This window comes from Salmo salar, chromosome 03 (genome assembly GCF_965601325.2).
Source record: "Salmo salar chromosome 03, fSalSal1, whole genome shotgun sequence".
Taxonomy (NCBI): domain Eukaryota; kingdom Metazoa; phylum Chordata; class Actinopteri; order Salmoniformes; family Salmonidae; genus Salmo; species Salmo salar.
Window position 1 is genome coordinate 6,525,845 of NC_138293.1, and position 18,361 is coordinate 6,544,205.

The 18,361-nt window shown below is 36.8% G+C and overlaps 1 protein-coding gene across 1 annotated transcript in view; it reads left to right on the forward strand.

The window, feature by feature from the left end:
• The window catches only part of LOC106596915 (netrin-G1), a 221,065-nt gene that overhangs the window by 163,321 nt on the left and 39,383 nt on the right, over positions 1-18,361 (forward strand). Inside the window, exon 4 of the mRNA XM_045714452.2 lies at positions 14,189-14,367. Within this exon, the coding sequence (XP_045570408.2) occupies positions 14,189-14,367 (179 nt within the window). The remainder of the gene's footprint in view (positions 1-14,188; positions 14,368-18,361) is intronic.

The following is an 18,361-nucleotide window of genomic DNA, read 5'->3' on the forward strand; positions in this document are numbered from 1 at the left end:
ATATACTGCTGGTGTGGTGGTAATATGGTCATAATATATGTCATAATATACTGCTGGTTTGGTGGTAATATGGTCATAATATATGTGATAATACACTACTGGTGTGGTTGTAATATGGTGATAATATTTGTCATAATATACTGTTGGTGTGGTGGTACTATGGTCATAATATATGTAATAATATACTGTTGGTGTGGTGGTAATATGGTCATAATATATGTCATAATATACTGCTGGTGTGGTGGTAATATGGTCATAATATATATCATAATATACTGTAGGTGTAGTGGTAATATGGTCATAATATATGTCATAATGTACTACTGGTGTGGTTGTAATATGGTCATAATATATGTCATAATATACTGCTAGTGTGGTGGTATTATGGTCATAATACATGTCATAATATACTGCTGGTGTGGTGGTAATATGGTCATAATATACTGCAGTTGTAGTGATAATATGGTCATAATATATGTTATAATATACTGCTGGTGTAGTGGTTATATGGTCATAATATTTGTCATAATATACTGCTGGTGTGGTGGTATTATTGTCATAATATATGTCATAATATACTGCTGGTGTGGTGGTAATATGGTCATAATATATGTCATAATATACTGCTGTTGTGGTGGTAATATGGTCATAAAATATGTCATAATATACTACTGGTGTGGTTGTAATATGGTCATAATATATGTCATAATATACTGTTGGTGTGGTGGTAATATGGTCATAATATATTTCATAATATACTGTTGGTGTGGTGGTAATATGGTCATAATATATGCCATAATATACTGCTGGTGTAGTGTTAATATGGTCATAATATATGTCATAATATACTGCTGGTGTGGTGGTAATATGGTCATAATATATGTCATAATATACTGCTCTTGTGGTGGTAATATGGTCATAATATATGCCATAATATACTGCTGGTGTTGTGGTAATATGGTCATAATATATGTCGTAATATACTGCTGGTGTGGTGGTAATATGGTCATAATATACTGCTGGTGTAGTGGTAATATGGTCATAATATATGTCATAATATACTGCTGGTGTAGTGGTAATATGATCATAATATATGTCATAATATACTGCTCTTGTGGTGGTAATATGGCCATAATATACTGCTGGTGTAGTGGTGATATGGTCATAATATATGTCATAATATACTGCTGGTGTGGTGGTAATATGGTCATAATATATGTCATACTATACTGCTGGTGTGGTGGTAATATGGTCATAATATATGTCATAATATACTACTGGTGTGTTTGTAATATGGTCATAATATATGTCATAATATTCTGCTGGTGTTGTGGTAATATGGTCATAATATATTTAATAATATACTGCTGGTGTGGTGGTTATGTTGTCATAATATATGTCATAATATACTGCTGGTGTGGTGGTAATATGGTCATAATATATGGTCATAGTATATGTCAAAATATACTACTGGTGTGGTGGTTATATGTGTCATAATATATTGTCATGATATACTGCTTGTGTAGTGGTAATATGGTCATAATATATGTCATGATATACTGCTGGTGTAGTGCTAATATGGTCATAATATACTGCTGGTGTGCTGGTAATATGGTCATAATATACTGCTGGTGTGGTGGTAATATGGTCATAATATACTGCTGGTGTAGTGGTAATATGGTCATAATATATATCATATTATACTGCTGGTGTGGTGGTTATATTGTCATTATATATGTCATAATATACTGCAGTGTGATGGTAATATGGTCATAATATATGTCACAATATACTGCTGGCGTAGTGGTAATATATATCATAATATACTGCTGGGGTGGTGATAATATGGTCATAATATATGTCATAATATACTGCTGGTGTGGTGGTAATATGGTCATAATATATATCATAATATACTGCTGGAGTGGTGGTAATATGGTCATAATATATGTCATAATATACTACTGGTGTAGTGGTAATATGGTCATAATATACTGCTGGTGTGGTGGTAATATGGTCATAATGTACTGATGGTGTGGTGGTAATATGGTCATAATATATGGTCATAGTATATGTCATAATATACTGCTGTGTGGTGGTATTATGGTCATAATATATGTCATAATATACTGCTGGTGTGGTGGTAATATGGTCGTAATATACTGCTGTTGTAGTGATAATATGGTCATAATATATGTTATAATATACTGCTGTTGTAGTGGTTATATGGTCATAATATTTGTCATAATATACTGCTGGTGTGGCGGTATTATGGTCATAATATATGTCATAATATATGCCATAATATACTGCTGGTGTGGTGGTATTATGGTCATAATATATGTCATAATATACTGTTGGTGTGGTGGTAATATGTTCATAAAATACTGCTAGTGTAGTGGTAATATGGTCATAATATATGTAATAATATTCTGCTGGTGTGGTGGTGATTTGGTCATAATATATGTCATAATATACTGCTGGTGTGGTGGTAATATGGTCATAATATATGTAATAATATACAAGTGGTGTGGTTGTAACATGGTCATAATATATGTCATAATATACTGCTGTTGTAGTGGTAATATGGTCATAATATATATTATAATATACTGTTGGTGTAGTGGTAATATGGTCATAATATATGTCATAATATACTGCTGGTGTGGTGGAAATATGATCATAATATACTGCTGGTGTGGTGGTAATATGGTCATAATATACATCATAATATACTGCTGGTGTGATGGTAATATGGTCATAATATATGTCATAATATACTGCTAGTGTGGTGGTAATATGGTCATAATATACTGCTGGTGTGATGGTAATATATATCATGATATACTGTTGGTGTGGTGGTTATATGGTCTTAATATATTTCATAATATACTGCTGGTGTAGTGGTAATATGGTCATAATATACTGCTGGTGTGGTGATAATATGGTCATAATATATATCATGATGTACTGTTGGTGTGGTGGTTTTATGGTCTTAATATATGTCATAATATACTACTGGTGTAGTGGTAATATGGTCATGATATATGTTATAATATACTGCTGGTGTGGTGGTAATATGGTCATAATATATATCATAATATACTGCTGGTGTAGTGGTAATATGGTCATAATATATATCATAATATACTGTTGGTGTGGTGGTAATATGGTCATGATATATGTTATAATATACTGCTGGTGTGGTGGTAATATGGTGATAATATATGTCATAATATACTGCTGGTGTAGTGGTAATATGGTCATAATATATGTTATAATATACTGCTGGTGTGGTGGTAATATGGTCATAATATATATCATAATATACTGTTGGTGTGGTGGTAATATGGTCATAATATATGACATAATATACTGCTGGTGTGGTGGTAATATGGTCATAATATATGTCATAATATACTGCTGGTGTGGTGGTAATATGGTCATAATATATAGCATAATATACTGTTGGTGTAGTGGTAATATGGTCATAATATATGTCATAATGTACTACTGGTGTGGTTGTAATATGGTCATAATATATGTCATAATATACTGCTGGTGTGGTGGTAATATGGTCATAATATATGTCATAATATACTGCTGGTGTGGTGTTAATAAGGTCATAATATATGTCATAATATACAAGTGATGTGGTTGTAACATGGTCATAATATATGTCATAATATACTGCTGGCGTGGTGGTAATATGGTCATAATATATGTCATAATATACTGCTGGTATGGTGGAAATATGATCATAATATACTGCTGGTGTGGTGGTAATATGGTCATAATATACATCATAATATACTGCTGGTGTGATGGTAATATGGTCATAATATATGTCATAATATACTGCTAGTGTGGTGGTAATATGGTCATAATATACTGCTGGTGTGATGGTAATATATATCATGATATACTGTTGGTGTGGTGGTTATATGGTCTTAATATATTTCATAATATACTGCTGGTGTAGTGGTAATATGGTCATAATATACTGCTGGTGTGGTGATAATATGGTCATAATATATATCATGATATACTGTTTGTGTGGTGGTTATATGGTCTTAATATATGTCATAATATACTGCTGGTGTAGTGGTAATATGGTCATGATATATGTTATAATATACTGCTGGTGTGGTGGTAATATGGTCATAATATATATCATAATATACTGTTGGTGTGGTGGTAATATGGTCATAATATATGACATAATATACTGCTGGTGTGGTGGTAATATGGTCATAATATATGTCATAATATACTGCTGGTGTGGTGGTAATATGGTCATAATATATAGCATAATATACTGTTGGTGTAGTGGTAATATGGTCATAATATATGTCATAATGTACTACTGGTGTGGTTGTAATATGATCATAATATATGTCATAATATACTGCTGGTGTGGTGGTAATATGGTCATAATATATGTCATAATATACTGCTGGTGTGGTGTTAATAAGGTCATAATATATGTCATAATATACAAGTGATGTGGTTGTAACATGGTCATAATATATGTCATAATATACTGCTGGCGTGGTGGTAATATGGTCATAATATATCTCATAATATACTGCTGGTGTAGTGGTAATATGGTCATAATATACTGCTGGTGTGATGGTAATATATATCATAATATACTGTTGGTGTGGTGGTAATATGGTCATAATATACTGTTGGTGTGGTGATAATATGGTCATAATATATGTCATAATATACTGCTGGTGTGGTGGTAATATGGTCATAATATACTGCTGGTGTGGTGGTAATATGGTCATAATATTTGTCATAATATACTGTTGGTGTGGTGGTAATATGGCCATAATATATATTATAATATGCTGCTAGTGTGGTGGTAATATGATCATAATACATATATCATAATATACTGCTGGTGTGGTGATAATATGGTCATAATATATGTAATAATATACTGCCGGTGTGGTGGTAATATGGTCATAATATATATCATAATATACTGCTGGTGTGGTGGTAATATGATCATAATACATATATCATAATATACTGCTGGTGTAGTGGTAATATGGTCATAATATATATCATAATATACTGCTGGTGTGATGGTAATATGGTCATAATATATATCATAATATACTGCTGGTGTAGTGGTAATATGGTCATAATATATGTCATAATATACTGCTAGTGTGGTGGTAATATGGTCATAATATACTGCTGGTGTGATGGTAATATATATCATGATATACTGTTGGTGTGGTGGTTATATGGTCTTAATATATTTCATAATATACTGCTGGTGTAGTGGTAATATGGTCATAATATACTGCTGGTGTGGTGATAATATGGTCATAATATATATCATGATATACTGTTTGTGTGGTGGTTATATGGTCTTAATATATGTCATAATATACTGCTGGTGTAGTGGTAATATGGTCATGATATATGTTATAATATACTGCTGGTGTGGTGGTAATATGGTCATAATATATATCATAATATACTGTTGGTGTGGTGGTAATATGGTCATAATATATGACATAATATACTGCTGGTGTGGTGGTAATATGGTCATAATATATGTCATAATATACTGCTGGTGTGGTGGTAATATGGTCATAATATATAGCATAATATACTGTTGGTGTAGTGGTAATATGGTCATAATATATGTCATAATGTACTACTGGTGTGGTTGTAATATGATCATAATATATGTCATAATATACTGCTGGTGTGGTGGTAATATGGTCATAATATATGTCATAATATACTGCTGGTGTGGTGTTAATAAGGTCATAATATATGTCATAATATACAAGTGATGTGGTTGTAACATGGTCATAATATATGTCATCATATACTGCTGGCGTGGTGGTAATATGGTCATAATATATCTCATAATATACTGCTGGTGTAGTGGTAATATGGTCATAATATACTGCTGGTGTGATGGTAATATATATCATAATATACTGTTGGTGTGGTGGTAATATGGTCATAATATACTGTTGGTGTGGTGATAATATGGTCATAATATATGTCATAATATACTGCTGGTGTGGTGGTAATATGGTCATAATATACTGCTGGTGTGGTGGTAATATGGTCATAATATTTGTCATAATATACTGTTGGTGTGGTGGTAATATGGCCATAATATATATTATAATATGCTGCTAGTGTGGTGGTAATATGGTCATAATATATGTAATAATATACTGCCGGTGTGGTGGTAATATGGTCATAATATATATCATAATATACTGCTGGTGTGGTGGTAATATGATCATAATACATATATCATAATATACTGCTGGTGTAGTGGTAATATGGTCATAATATATATCATAATATACTGCTGGTGTGATGGTAATATGGTCATAATATATATCATAATATACTGCTGGTGTAGTGGTAATATGGTCATAATATATGTCATAATATACTGCTGGTGTGGTGGTAATATGGTCATAATATATAGCATAATATACTGTTGGTGTAGTGGTAATATGGTCATAATATATGTCATAATGTACTACTGGTGTGGTTGTAATATGGTCATAATATATGTCATAATATACTGCTGGTGTGGTGGTAATATGGTCATAATATATGTCATAATATACTGCTGGTGTGGTGTTAATAAGGTCATAATATATGTCATAATATACAAGTGATGTGGTTGTAACATGGTCATAATATATGTCATAATATACTGCTGGCGTGGTGGTAATATGGTCATAATATATGTCATAATATACTGCTGGTATGGTGGAAATATGATCATAATATACTGCTGGTGTGGTGGTAATATGGTCATAATATACATCATAATATACTGCTGGTGTGATGGTAATATGGTCATAATATATGTCATAATATACTGCTAGTGTGGTGGTAATATGGTCATAATATACTGCTGGTGTGATGGTAATATATATCATGATATACTGTTGGTGTGGTGGTTATATGGTCTTAATATATTTCATAATATACTGCTGGTGTAGTGGTAATATGGTCATAATATACTGCTGGTGTGGTGATAATATGGTCATAATATATATCATGATATACTGTTTGTGTGGTGGTTATATGGTCTTAATATATGTCATAATATACTGCTGGTGTAGTGGTAATATGGTCATGATATATGTTATAATATACTGCTGGTGTGGTGGTAATATGGTCATAATATATATCATAATATACTGTTGGTGTGGTGGTAATATGGTCATAATATATGTCATAATATACTGCTGGTGTGGTGGTAATATGGTCATAATATATAGCATAATATACTGTTGGTGTAGTGGTAATATGGTCATAATATATGTCATAATGTACTACTGGTGTGGTTGTAATATGGTCATAATATATGTCATAATATACTGCTGGTGTGGTGGTAATATGGTCATAATATATGTCATAATATACTGCTGGTGTGGTGTTAATAAGGTCATAATATATGTCATAATATACAAGTGATGTGGTTGTAACATGGTCATAATATATGTCATAATATACTGCTGGCGTGGTGGTAATATGGTCATAATATATGTCATAATATACTGCTGGTGTAGTGGTAATATGGTCATAATATACTGCTGGTGTGATGGTAATATATATCATAATATACTGTTGGTGTGGTGGTAATATGGTCATAATATACTGTTGGTGTGGTGATAATATGGTCATAATATATGTCATAATATACTGCTGGTGTGGTGGTAATATGGTCATAATATATAGCATAATATACTGTTGGTGTAGTGGTAATATGGTCATAATATATGTCATAATGTACTACTGGTGTGGTTGTAATATGATCATAATATATGTCATAATATACTGCTGGTGTGGTGGTAATATGGTCATAATATATGTCATAATATACTGCTGGTGTGGTGTTAATAAGGTCATAATATATGTCATAATATACAAGTGATGTGGTTGTAACATGGTCATAATATATGTCATCATATACTGCTGGCGTGGTGGTAATATGGTCATAATATATCTCATAATATACTGCTGGTGTAGTGGTAATATGGTCATAATATACTGCTGGTGTGATGGTAATATATATCATAATATACTGTTGGTGTGGTGGTAATATGGTCATAATATACTGTTGGTGTGGTGATAATATGGTCATAATATATGTCATAATATACTGCTGGTGTGGTGGTAATATGGTCATAATATACTGCTGGTGTGGTGGTAATATGGTCATAATATTTGTCATAATATACTGTTGGTGTGGTGGTAATATGGCCATAATATATATTATAATATGCTGCTAGTGTGGTGGTAATATGGTCATAATATATGTAATAATATACTGCCGGTGTGGTGGTAATATGGTCATAATATATATCATAATATACTGCTGGTGTGGTGGTAATATGATCATAATACATATATCATAATATACTGCTGGTGTAGTGGTAATATGGTCATAATATATATCATAATATACTGCTGGTGTGATGGTAATATGGTCATAATATATATCATAATATACTGCTGGTGTAGTGGTAATATGGTCATAATATATGTCATAATATACTGCTGGTGTGGTGGTAATATGGTCATAATATATAGCATAATATACTGTTGGTGTAGTGGTAATATGGTCATAATATATGTCATAATGTACTACTGGTGTGGTTGTAATATGGTCATAATATATGTCATAATATACTGCTGGTGTGGTGGTAATATGGTCATAATATATGTCATAATATACTGCTGGTGTGGTGTTAATAAGGTCATAATATATGTCATAATATACAAGTGATGTGGTTGTAACATGGTCATAATATATGTCATAATATACTGCTGGCGTGGTGGTAATATGGTCATAATATATGTCATAATATACTGCTGGTATGGTGGAAATATGATCATAATATACTGCTGGTGTGGTGGTAATATGGTCATAATATACATCATAATATACTGCTGGTGTGATGGTAATATGGTCATAATATATGTCATAATATACTGCTAGTGTGGTGGTAATATGGTCATAATATACTGCTGGTGTGATGGTAATATATATCATGATATACTGTTGGTGTGGTGGTTATATGGTCTTAATATATTTCATAATATACTGCTGGTGTAGTGGTAATATGGTCATAATATACTGCTGGTGTGGTGATAATATGGTCATAATATATATCATGATATACTGTTTGTGTGGTGGTTATATGGTCTTAATATATGTCATAATATACTGCTGGTGTAGTGGTAATATGGTCATGATATATGTTATAATATACTGCTGGTGTGGTGGTAATATGGTCATAATATATATCATAATATACTGTTGGTGTGGTGGTAATATGGTCATAATATATGTCATAATATACTGCTGGTGTGGTGGTAATATGGTCATAATATATAGCATAATATACTGTTGGTGTAGTGGTAATATGGTCATAATATATGTCATAATGTACTACTGGTGTGGTTGTAATATGGTCATAATATATGTCATAATATACTGCTGGTGTGGTGGTAATATGGTCATAATATATGTCATAATATACTGCTGGTGTGGTGTTAATAAGGTCATAATATATGTCATAATATACAAGTGATGTGGTTGTAACATGGTCATAATATATGTCATAATATACTGCTGGCGTGGTGGTAATATGGTCATAATATATGTCATAATATACTGCTGGTGTAGTGGTAATATGGTCATAATATACTGCTGGTGTGATGGTAATATATATCATAATATACTGTTGGTGTGGTGGTAATATGGTCATAATATACTGTTGGTGTGGTGATAATATGGTCATAATATATGTCATAATATACTGCTGGTGTGGTGGTAATATGGTCATAATATACTGCTGGTGTGGTGGTAATATGGTCATAATATTTGTCATAATATACTGTTGGTGTGGTGGTAATATGGCCATAATATATATTATAATATGCTGCTAGTGTGGTGGTAATATGGTCATAATATATGTAATAATATACTGCCGGTGTGGTGGTAATATGGTCATAATATATATCATAATATACTGCTGGTGTGGTGGTAATATGATCATAATACATATATCATAATATACTGCTGGTGTAGTGGTAATATGGTCATAATATATATCATAATATACTGCTGGTGTGATGGTAATATGGTCATAATATATATCATAATATACTGCTGGTGTAGTGGTAATATGGTCATAATATATATCATAATATACTGCTGATGTGGTGGTAATATGGTCATAATATATATCATAATATACTGCTGGTGTGGTGGTAATATGGTCATAATATATGTCATAATATACTGCTGGTGTGGTGGTAATATGGTCATAATATATGTCATAATATACTGCTGTTGTAGTGGTAATGTGGCCGTAATATATACCAGACAGACAGACAGACAGACAGACAGACAGACAGACAGACAGACAGACAGACAGACAGACAGACAGACAGACAGACAGACAGACAGACAGACAGACAGACAGACAGACAGACTGCTGCATTACTTTTGACCAGAGTTAAAGGGTTACAAAAAGGGTTATTCACCCATAGGAGAACCCTTCACAGTTCCAGGTAGAACCCTCTGGAAATTGTCTTACGTGAAAATTCACCTTTATTTAACCAGGTAGGCTAGTTGAGAACAAGTCCTTTATTTAACCAGGTAGGCTAGTTGAGAACAAGTTCTCATTTGCAACTGCAACCTTACCCAAGATAAAGCATAGCAATTCGACACATACAACAACACAGAGTTATACATGGAATAAACAAAACATACAGTCAATAATACAGTAGAATAAAGGAAAACAAAAAGCCTATCTACAGTGAGTTCAAAAAAGTAAGTTAAGGCTATAAATAGGCCATGATGAACACTGGAATAGTGGTAAACACTGGAATAGTAGATGTGCAGAAGATGAATGTGCAAGTAGATACTGGGGTGCAAAGGAGCAAGATAAATAAATAACAGTATGGGGATGAGGTAGGTAGATAGATGGGCTGTTTACAGATGGGCTATGTACAGGTGCAGTGATCTGTGAACTACTCTGACAGCTGGTGCTTAAAGCTAGTGAGGGAGGTATGAGTCTCCAGCTTCAGAGATTTTTGCAGTTCGTTTCAGTCATTGGTAGCAGAGAACTGGAAGGAAAGATGACCAAAGGAGGAATTGGCTTTGGGGGTGACCAGTGAGATATACCTGCTGGTGCGCGTGCTACGAGTGGGTGCTGCTATGGTTACCAGTGAGCTGAGATAAGGCGGGGCTTTACCTAGCAGAGACTTGTAGATAACCTGTAGCCAGTGGGTTTGGCGACGAGTATGAAGCGAGGGCCAACCAACGAGAGCGTACAGGTCGCAATGGTGGGTAGTGTATGGGGCTTTGGTGACAAAACGGATGGCACTGTGATAGACTGCATCCAGTTTGTTAGATAGAGTGTATCCAGTTTGTTGAATAGAGTGTTGGAGGCTATTTTATAGATGACATCACCGAAGTCGAGGATCGGTAGGATGGTCAGTTTAACGAGGGTATGTTTGGCAGCATGAGTGAAGGATACTTTGTTGAGATATAGGAAGCCGATTCTAGATTTAATTTTGGATTGGAGATGCTTAATGTGAGTCTGGAAGGAGAGTTTACAGTCTAACCAGACACCCAGGTATTTGCAGTTGTCCACGTTTTCTAAATCAGAGCCGTCCAGAGTAGTGATGCTGGACGGGCGGGCAGGTAGGGGGCAGTGATCGATTGAATAGCATGCATTTAGTTTTACTTGCGTTTAAGAGCAGTTGTAGGCCACGAAAGGAGAGTTGTATGGCATTGAAACTCATCTGGAGGTTAGTTAACACAGTTTCCAAAGAGGGGCCAGAAGTATACAGAATGGTGTTGTCTGCGTAGAGGTGGATCAGAGAATCACCAGCAGCAAGAGCAACATCATTGATGTATACAGAGAAGAGAGTCGGCCCGAGAATTGAACCCTGTGGCATACCCATAGAGACTGCCAGAGGTCCGGACAACAGGCCCTCCGATTTGACACACTGAACTCTATCAGAGAAGTAGTTGGTAAACCAGGTGAGGCAATCATTTGAGAAACCAAGGCTGTCGAGTCTGCCAATAAGAATGTGGTGATTGACAGAGTCGAAAGCTTTGGCCAGGTCGATGAATATGGCTGCACAGTAATGTCTCTTATCGATGGCGGTTATGATGTCGTTTAGGACCTTGAGCGTGGCTGAGGTGCACCCATGACCAGCTCTGAAACTAGATTCCATAGCGGAGAAGGTACGGTGGGATTCGAAATGGTTGGTAATCTGTTTGTTAACTTGGCTTTTGAAGACCTTAGAAAGACAGGGTAGGATGGACATAGGTCTGTAACAGTTTGTGTCTAGAGTGTCACCCTCTTTAAAGAGGGGGATGACCGCGGCAGCTTTCCAATCTTTGGGAATCTCAGACGATACGAAGAGAGGTTGAACAGGTTAGTAATAGGGGTTGCAACAATTTCGGCAGATCATTTTAGAAAGAGAGGGTCCAGATTATCTAGCCCGGCTGATTTGTAGGGGCCCAGATTTTGCAGCTCTTTCATAACATCAGCTATCTGGATTTGGGTGAAGGAGAAATGTTGGGGGCTTTGGCGGGTTGCTGTGGAGGGTGCCGGGCAGTTGACCGTGGTAGGGGTAGCAGGGTGGAAAGCATGGCCAGCCGTAGAGAAATGCTTATTGAAATTCTCAATTATAGTGGATTTATCGGTGGTAACAGTGTTTCCTAGCCTCAGAGCAGTGGGCAGCTGGGAGGAGGTGCTCTTATTCTCCATGGACTTTACAGTGTCCCAGAACATTTTGAGTTAGTACTACAGGATGCAAATTTCTGTTTGAAAAAGCTAGCCTTAGCTTTTCTAACTGCCTGTGTATATTTGTTCCTAACTTCCCTGAAAGTTGCATATCACGGGGGCTATTCGATGCTAATGCAGAACGCCACAGGATGTTTTTGTGCTGGTCAAGGGCAAACAGGTCTGGAGTGAACCAATGACTATATCTATTCCTAGTTCTAAATTTTTTGAGTGGGGCATGCTTATTTAAGATGGTGAGGAAGGCACTTTTAAAGAATAGCCAATAGGTCAATGTCATTCCAGGATACCCCGGCCAGGTCGATTAGAAAGGCCTGTTCGCAGAAGTGTTTTAGGGAGCGTTTGACAGTGATGAGGGGTGGTCGTTTGCTCGCAGACCCATTACGGATGCAAGCAATGAGGCTGTGATCGCTGAGATCTTGATTGAAAACAGCAGTGGTGTATTTGGAGGGCGAGTTAGTTAGGATGACATCTATGAGGGTGCCCGTGTTTACGGATTTGGGGTGGTACCTGGTAGGTTCATTGATAATTTGTGTGAGATTGAGGGCATCGAGCTTAGATTGTAGGATGGCCGGGGTGTTAAGCATGTCCCAGTTTAGGTCACCTAGTAGCACGAGCTCAGAAGATAGATGGGGGCAATCAATTCACATATGGTGTCGAGGGCACAGCTGGGGGCAGAGGGAGGTCTATAGCAAGCGGTTCTCCTATGGGGACAGCTGTAGAAACATTTTAGTTTCAGGAACCTTTTTTGTATATTGTGAATAGGATGCCATTTGGGATGCACACAGAGTTGCCTTTTGTTTTAGTGTCACTATCCTGACCATATTTGATGTGCTGTTCCCTCCACAGGAGGTTAGCCAAATGAGCTCTGGTTTTAGGAGTGGAATAATAATGCCCTTTCTCTCTCTCTCTTCCATTTTAGTCTGATCTAATCAAGTACCGGAGTACTAATATACACACTATTAAATCATAAAATGGGCAAAATGCTCCACAGCAAGGGCTCAGTGAAATATTGTGTAACCTGAGGTGATACGTTGAAAACACATTGGCATGAAGAGTAACCTTGTCTTAGACGTGAACGTTTGTGTTAGCTCCCCAGTCACATTTTATTCAGGTGAATAAATTAGTTCATATTACTGTTCTCCAGGAGTAAGCACTGCAGTCCGGTTAGAAGCACCAACCCCCAGCCTTTGGTATGAATAATACCATGTATTATTACATCCTCAGTTGAAGTGCAACCTGCACTGCACACCAACAGCTGTTTCCCCTCTTGATTAAAAGTGTTGTTATTGTAGAAGATCAGATAATTTGTGAAATAAATCTGATTTAGTGTTTTCCCTCCTCAGGTGTAAGTGTAACCTACACTCCAACAGCTGTGTGTTTGACAAAGACAAGGGGAAGCTGGGGTGTGAGTGTGAACACAACACAACAGGACCAGACTGCGGCCGCTGTAAGAGACACTACCACGGACGACCTTGGAGCGTCGGGTCCTACCTGCCCATTCCCAAAGGAACTGCTAACATCTGTAAGTAGCTTTCCCCTCTTCCATAGAAATCACATTGTTGAAAAATCCTGTACTTCATTGTAATATTTTTACCAGAAGGTATTTGCTGTTATATGGGTTTTTGCAGTTTGATATTCAGATCCTAAGGTAGGGGGCTACCCATAATGCTAGGCTAACACCAGGCTAACACCAGGGAGGCTAGCTGAGGGCTAAGGTACTATAGCAGCCCAACACTGAGGAATAAGGTGCTATAGCAGCCCAACACTGAGGAATAAGGTGCTATAGCCAGCCCAACACTGAGGAATAAGGTGCTATAGCAGCCCAACACTGAGGAATAAGGTGCTATAGCCAGCCCAACACTGAGGAATAAGGTGCTATAGCAGCCCAACACTGAGGAATAAGGTGCTATAGCAGCCCAACACTGAGGAATAAGGTGCTATAGCAGCCCAACACTGAGGAATAAGGTGCTATAGCAGCCCAACACTGAGGAATAAGTTGCTATAGCAGCCCAACACTGAGGAATAAGTTGCTATAGCAGCCCAACACTGAGGAATAAGTTGCTATAGCAGCCCAACACTGAGGAATAAGTTGCTATAGCAGCCCAACACTGAGGAATAAGTTGCTATAGCAGCCCAACACTGAGGAATAAGGTGCTATAGCAGCCCAACACTGAGGAATAAGTTGCTATAGCAGCCCAACACTGAGGAATAAGGTGCTATAGCAGCCCAACACTGAGGAATAAGGTGCTTTAGCAGTCCAACACTGGGCAGAATGGTGGGAGGCCCTATGTTCTTCCTAATGAATCAAACATAGCTGGGAGTCTGTACGGCAATAAAGATGCTGGTGGCGTGCTATCAGTGTTTGATGGTGTTAGCGGTGTACTGTTGCCTTACACATAAGGTAGCCTCTTTACATTTTATGTGTTTGTAGTTTCTGCATGTGTTTGAGGCAATCCTTCCTTGAGATGTGTGTGTGTGTGTGTGTGTGTGTGTGTGTGTGTGTGTGTGTGTGTGTGTGTGTGTGTGTGTGTGTGTGTGTGTGTGTGTGTGTGTGTGTGTGTGTGTGTGTGTGTGTGTGTACGCAGCATATTTGTGTGTGTGTATATGTTGGTGGGTCCTTGCCTGTGTGTGCATTCCAATGCGATATTGCTTGATTTCCCCCCCCCCCCCCCCCTGCGTTGCGCTCCTCCCAAGCTCCTCCAGTTCTGAGACCAGCCGGCTAGCTCAACTCTCTCTGACTGACAGGGCGTTATTAAAAACAGCCGACATTCGGACGCATCTGCACTGAACTGATGAAACCCCAGACCCAGTCTCCATATCCTCCATTTCAAAAGCAATATTACACACTCGTTTGGCAGAAACAAAGAATGCAATAATGGTGCGGATGACACCCTGACGTTATTACATAATAATAAAGTAATGTGATGATATTACACTCCCCCCACAGATGTGGAAGTTTGAAGGCTTTTGTCTTTTGATTTTGAGTTATTTGTTATTCTCTCATAAGAGAAACCTGAGACTATTGCTAAGCCCCAAATGGCACCCTATTCTCTACACTTTTGACCAGAGCCCTATGGGCCCTGCTAGTGTACTATGTAGGGAATAAGGTGCCATTTGGGACACACATAAATTGCCAACAACATGGGGGGGGGGGGGGGGGGTGTTCAATTCCCCCCCCCCCCCCCCCCCATTCAGCAAGGAACGCAACGGCTCATATCTCTTGCTAGGATATTAAACATACGGTCCTACATATGAAGACAAATTTGCTGAAAGTGCAGAATTTAATTATAGTCTAATAACACTCATCTGTCATAAAGTCCTCCTCTTTAATCACAATAGTAATTAATCTCCTAGGTAGTAACAGACAGGGGGGGTAATACATTTTGCATATTTCAAATTCATATGCATAGATGTACAGTATGTGACCCACCATGTAACACCTCAAAGACAGGTGAGGCTCTTGTTGCTGGGGGACCAGAGCTGTCACAATACAAGGGCTGAAGCACGGACCAGAATATAGACATATAAGACATAGTCCATTCTATTTCAACGTTAAGGTTCCTTGAAACTGTGATAATCTACTGCATACCAAACAAGGTGTGTGAAACTAGGTGTGAAACTGGAGAGAAACAGAGAGCATTCTCACACTTGCAGAGGCACATTTAAAAGTTATTGTGGCAAAGTGACCTTCATCAGTGCATACAAATCCTCCTGATGTTTCTTCCACATGGTGGGTCGCCGTGACAGGAAGTTAGGTGGAGAGAAAAGCAGGTACACCTTGTGGATTAATGTTTACGTGGTGAAGTCATCCTGTGGAATGAGGTAGGGTTAGAAGTTAGGAAGCATTGGAGTTGGATTCTGATAGAACTCTAGAATAGGTTTAATAGAACTAATAGAACTGTAGAATGGGTTTGATAGAACTAATAGAACTGTAAAATGGGTTTGATAGAACTAATAGAACTGTAAAATGGGTTTGATAGAACTAATAGAACTGTAGAATGGGTTTAATAGAACTAATATAACTGTAGAATGGGTTTGATAGAACTAATATAACTGTAGAATGGGTTTAATAGAACTAATAGAACTGTAGAATGGGTTTGATAGAACTAATAGAACTGTAAAATGGGTTTGATAGAACTAATATAACTGTAGAATGGGTTTAATAGAACTGATAGAACTGTAGAATGGATTTGATAGAACTAATAGAACTGTAAAATGGGTTTGATAGAACTAATAGAACTGTAGAATGAGTTTGATAGAACTAATAGAACTATAGAATGTGCTTGATAGAACTGATAGAACTATAGAATGGGTTTAATAGAACTAATAGAACTGTAGAATGGGTTTAATAGAACTAATAGAACTGTAGAATGGGTTTAATAGAACTAATAGAACTGTAGAATGGGTTTAATAGAACTAATAGAACCAAAGAACGGGTTTGATAGAACTAATACAATCGAAGAACGGGTTTGATAGAACTAGTAGTAGTGATAGTAGTAGGGGTAGTAGTATGCCAAGAGATAGTTTCAGGGATTGTAGTAGGGATAGGGATAGTAATAGAGATTGTAGTGGGGATAGGAATAGTAGTAGGGATAGTAGTAGGGATAGGGATTGTAGTATTGATAGGGAGAGTAATAGGGATATGGATTGTAGTAGAGATTGGGATAGTAGTAGGGATTGGGATTGTAGTAGTGATTGTAGTGGGGATAGGAATAGTAGTAGGGATAGCAGTAGGGATAGGGAGTGTAGTATTGATAGGGAGAGTAATAGGGATATGGATTGTAGTAGAGATTGGGATAGCAGTAGGGATAGGGATTGTAGTAGTGATTGTGATAGTAGTAGGGATAGTGCTAGTAGTACATATAGGGATAGTAGTGGGAATAGGGATAGTAGTAGGAATATGGATAGTAGTAGTGATAGGGATAGTACTAGGGATAGGGATAGTAGTAGGAATAGGGATAGTAGAAGTGATAGGGATAGTAGTGGGAATAGGGATAGTAGTAGGAATATGGATAGTAGTAGTGATAGGGATAGTACTAGGGATAGGGATAGTAGTAGGAATAGGGATAGTAGAAGTGATAAGGATAGTGCTCGGGATAGGGATGGTAGAAGGGTTGGGGATAGTTGTAGTGATAGAGATATTATTAGTGATAGGGGTAGTAGTAGGGATGGGGATAGTAGCATGGATAGTACTAGGGACATGAATAGTACTAGGGATAGTAGTAGGGATAGTAGTCGTGATAGGGATAGTATTAGGGATAGGGATAGCAGTTGGGATAGGTATAGCAGTAGGAATGGGGATAGTAGTAGTGATAGGGATAGTACTTTGCATAGGAATAGGGATAGTAGTAGTGATAGTACATTTTACATTTACATTTTAGTAATTTAGCAGACGCTCTTATCCAGAGCGACTTACAGTAGTGAATGCATACATTTCAGGCATTTTTTATTTTTGTAGTAGGGTGTTAGGGTTAGTAGTAGGGATAGCGATAGTAGTAGGAATAGAGATAGTAGTA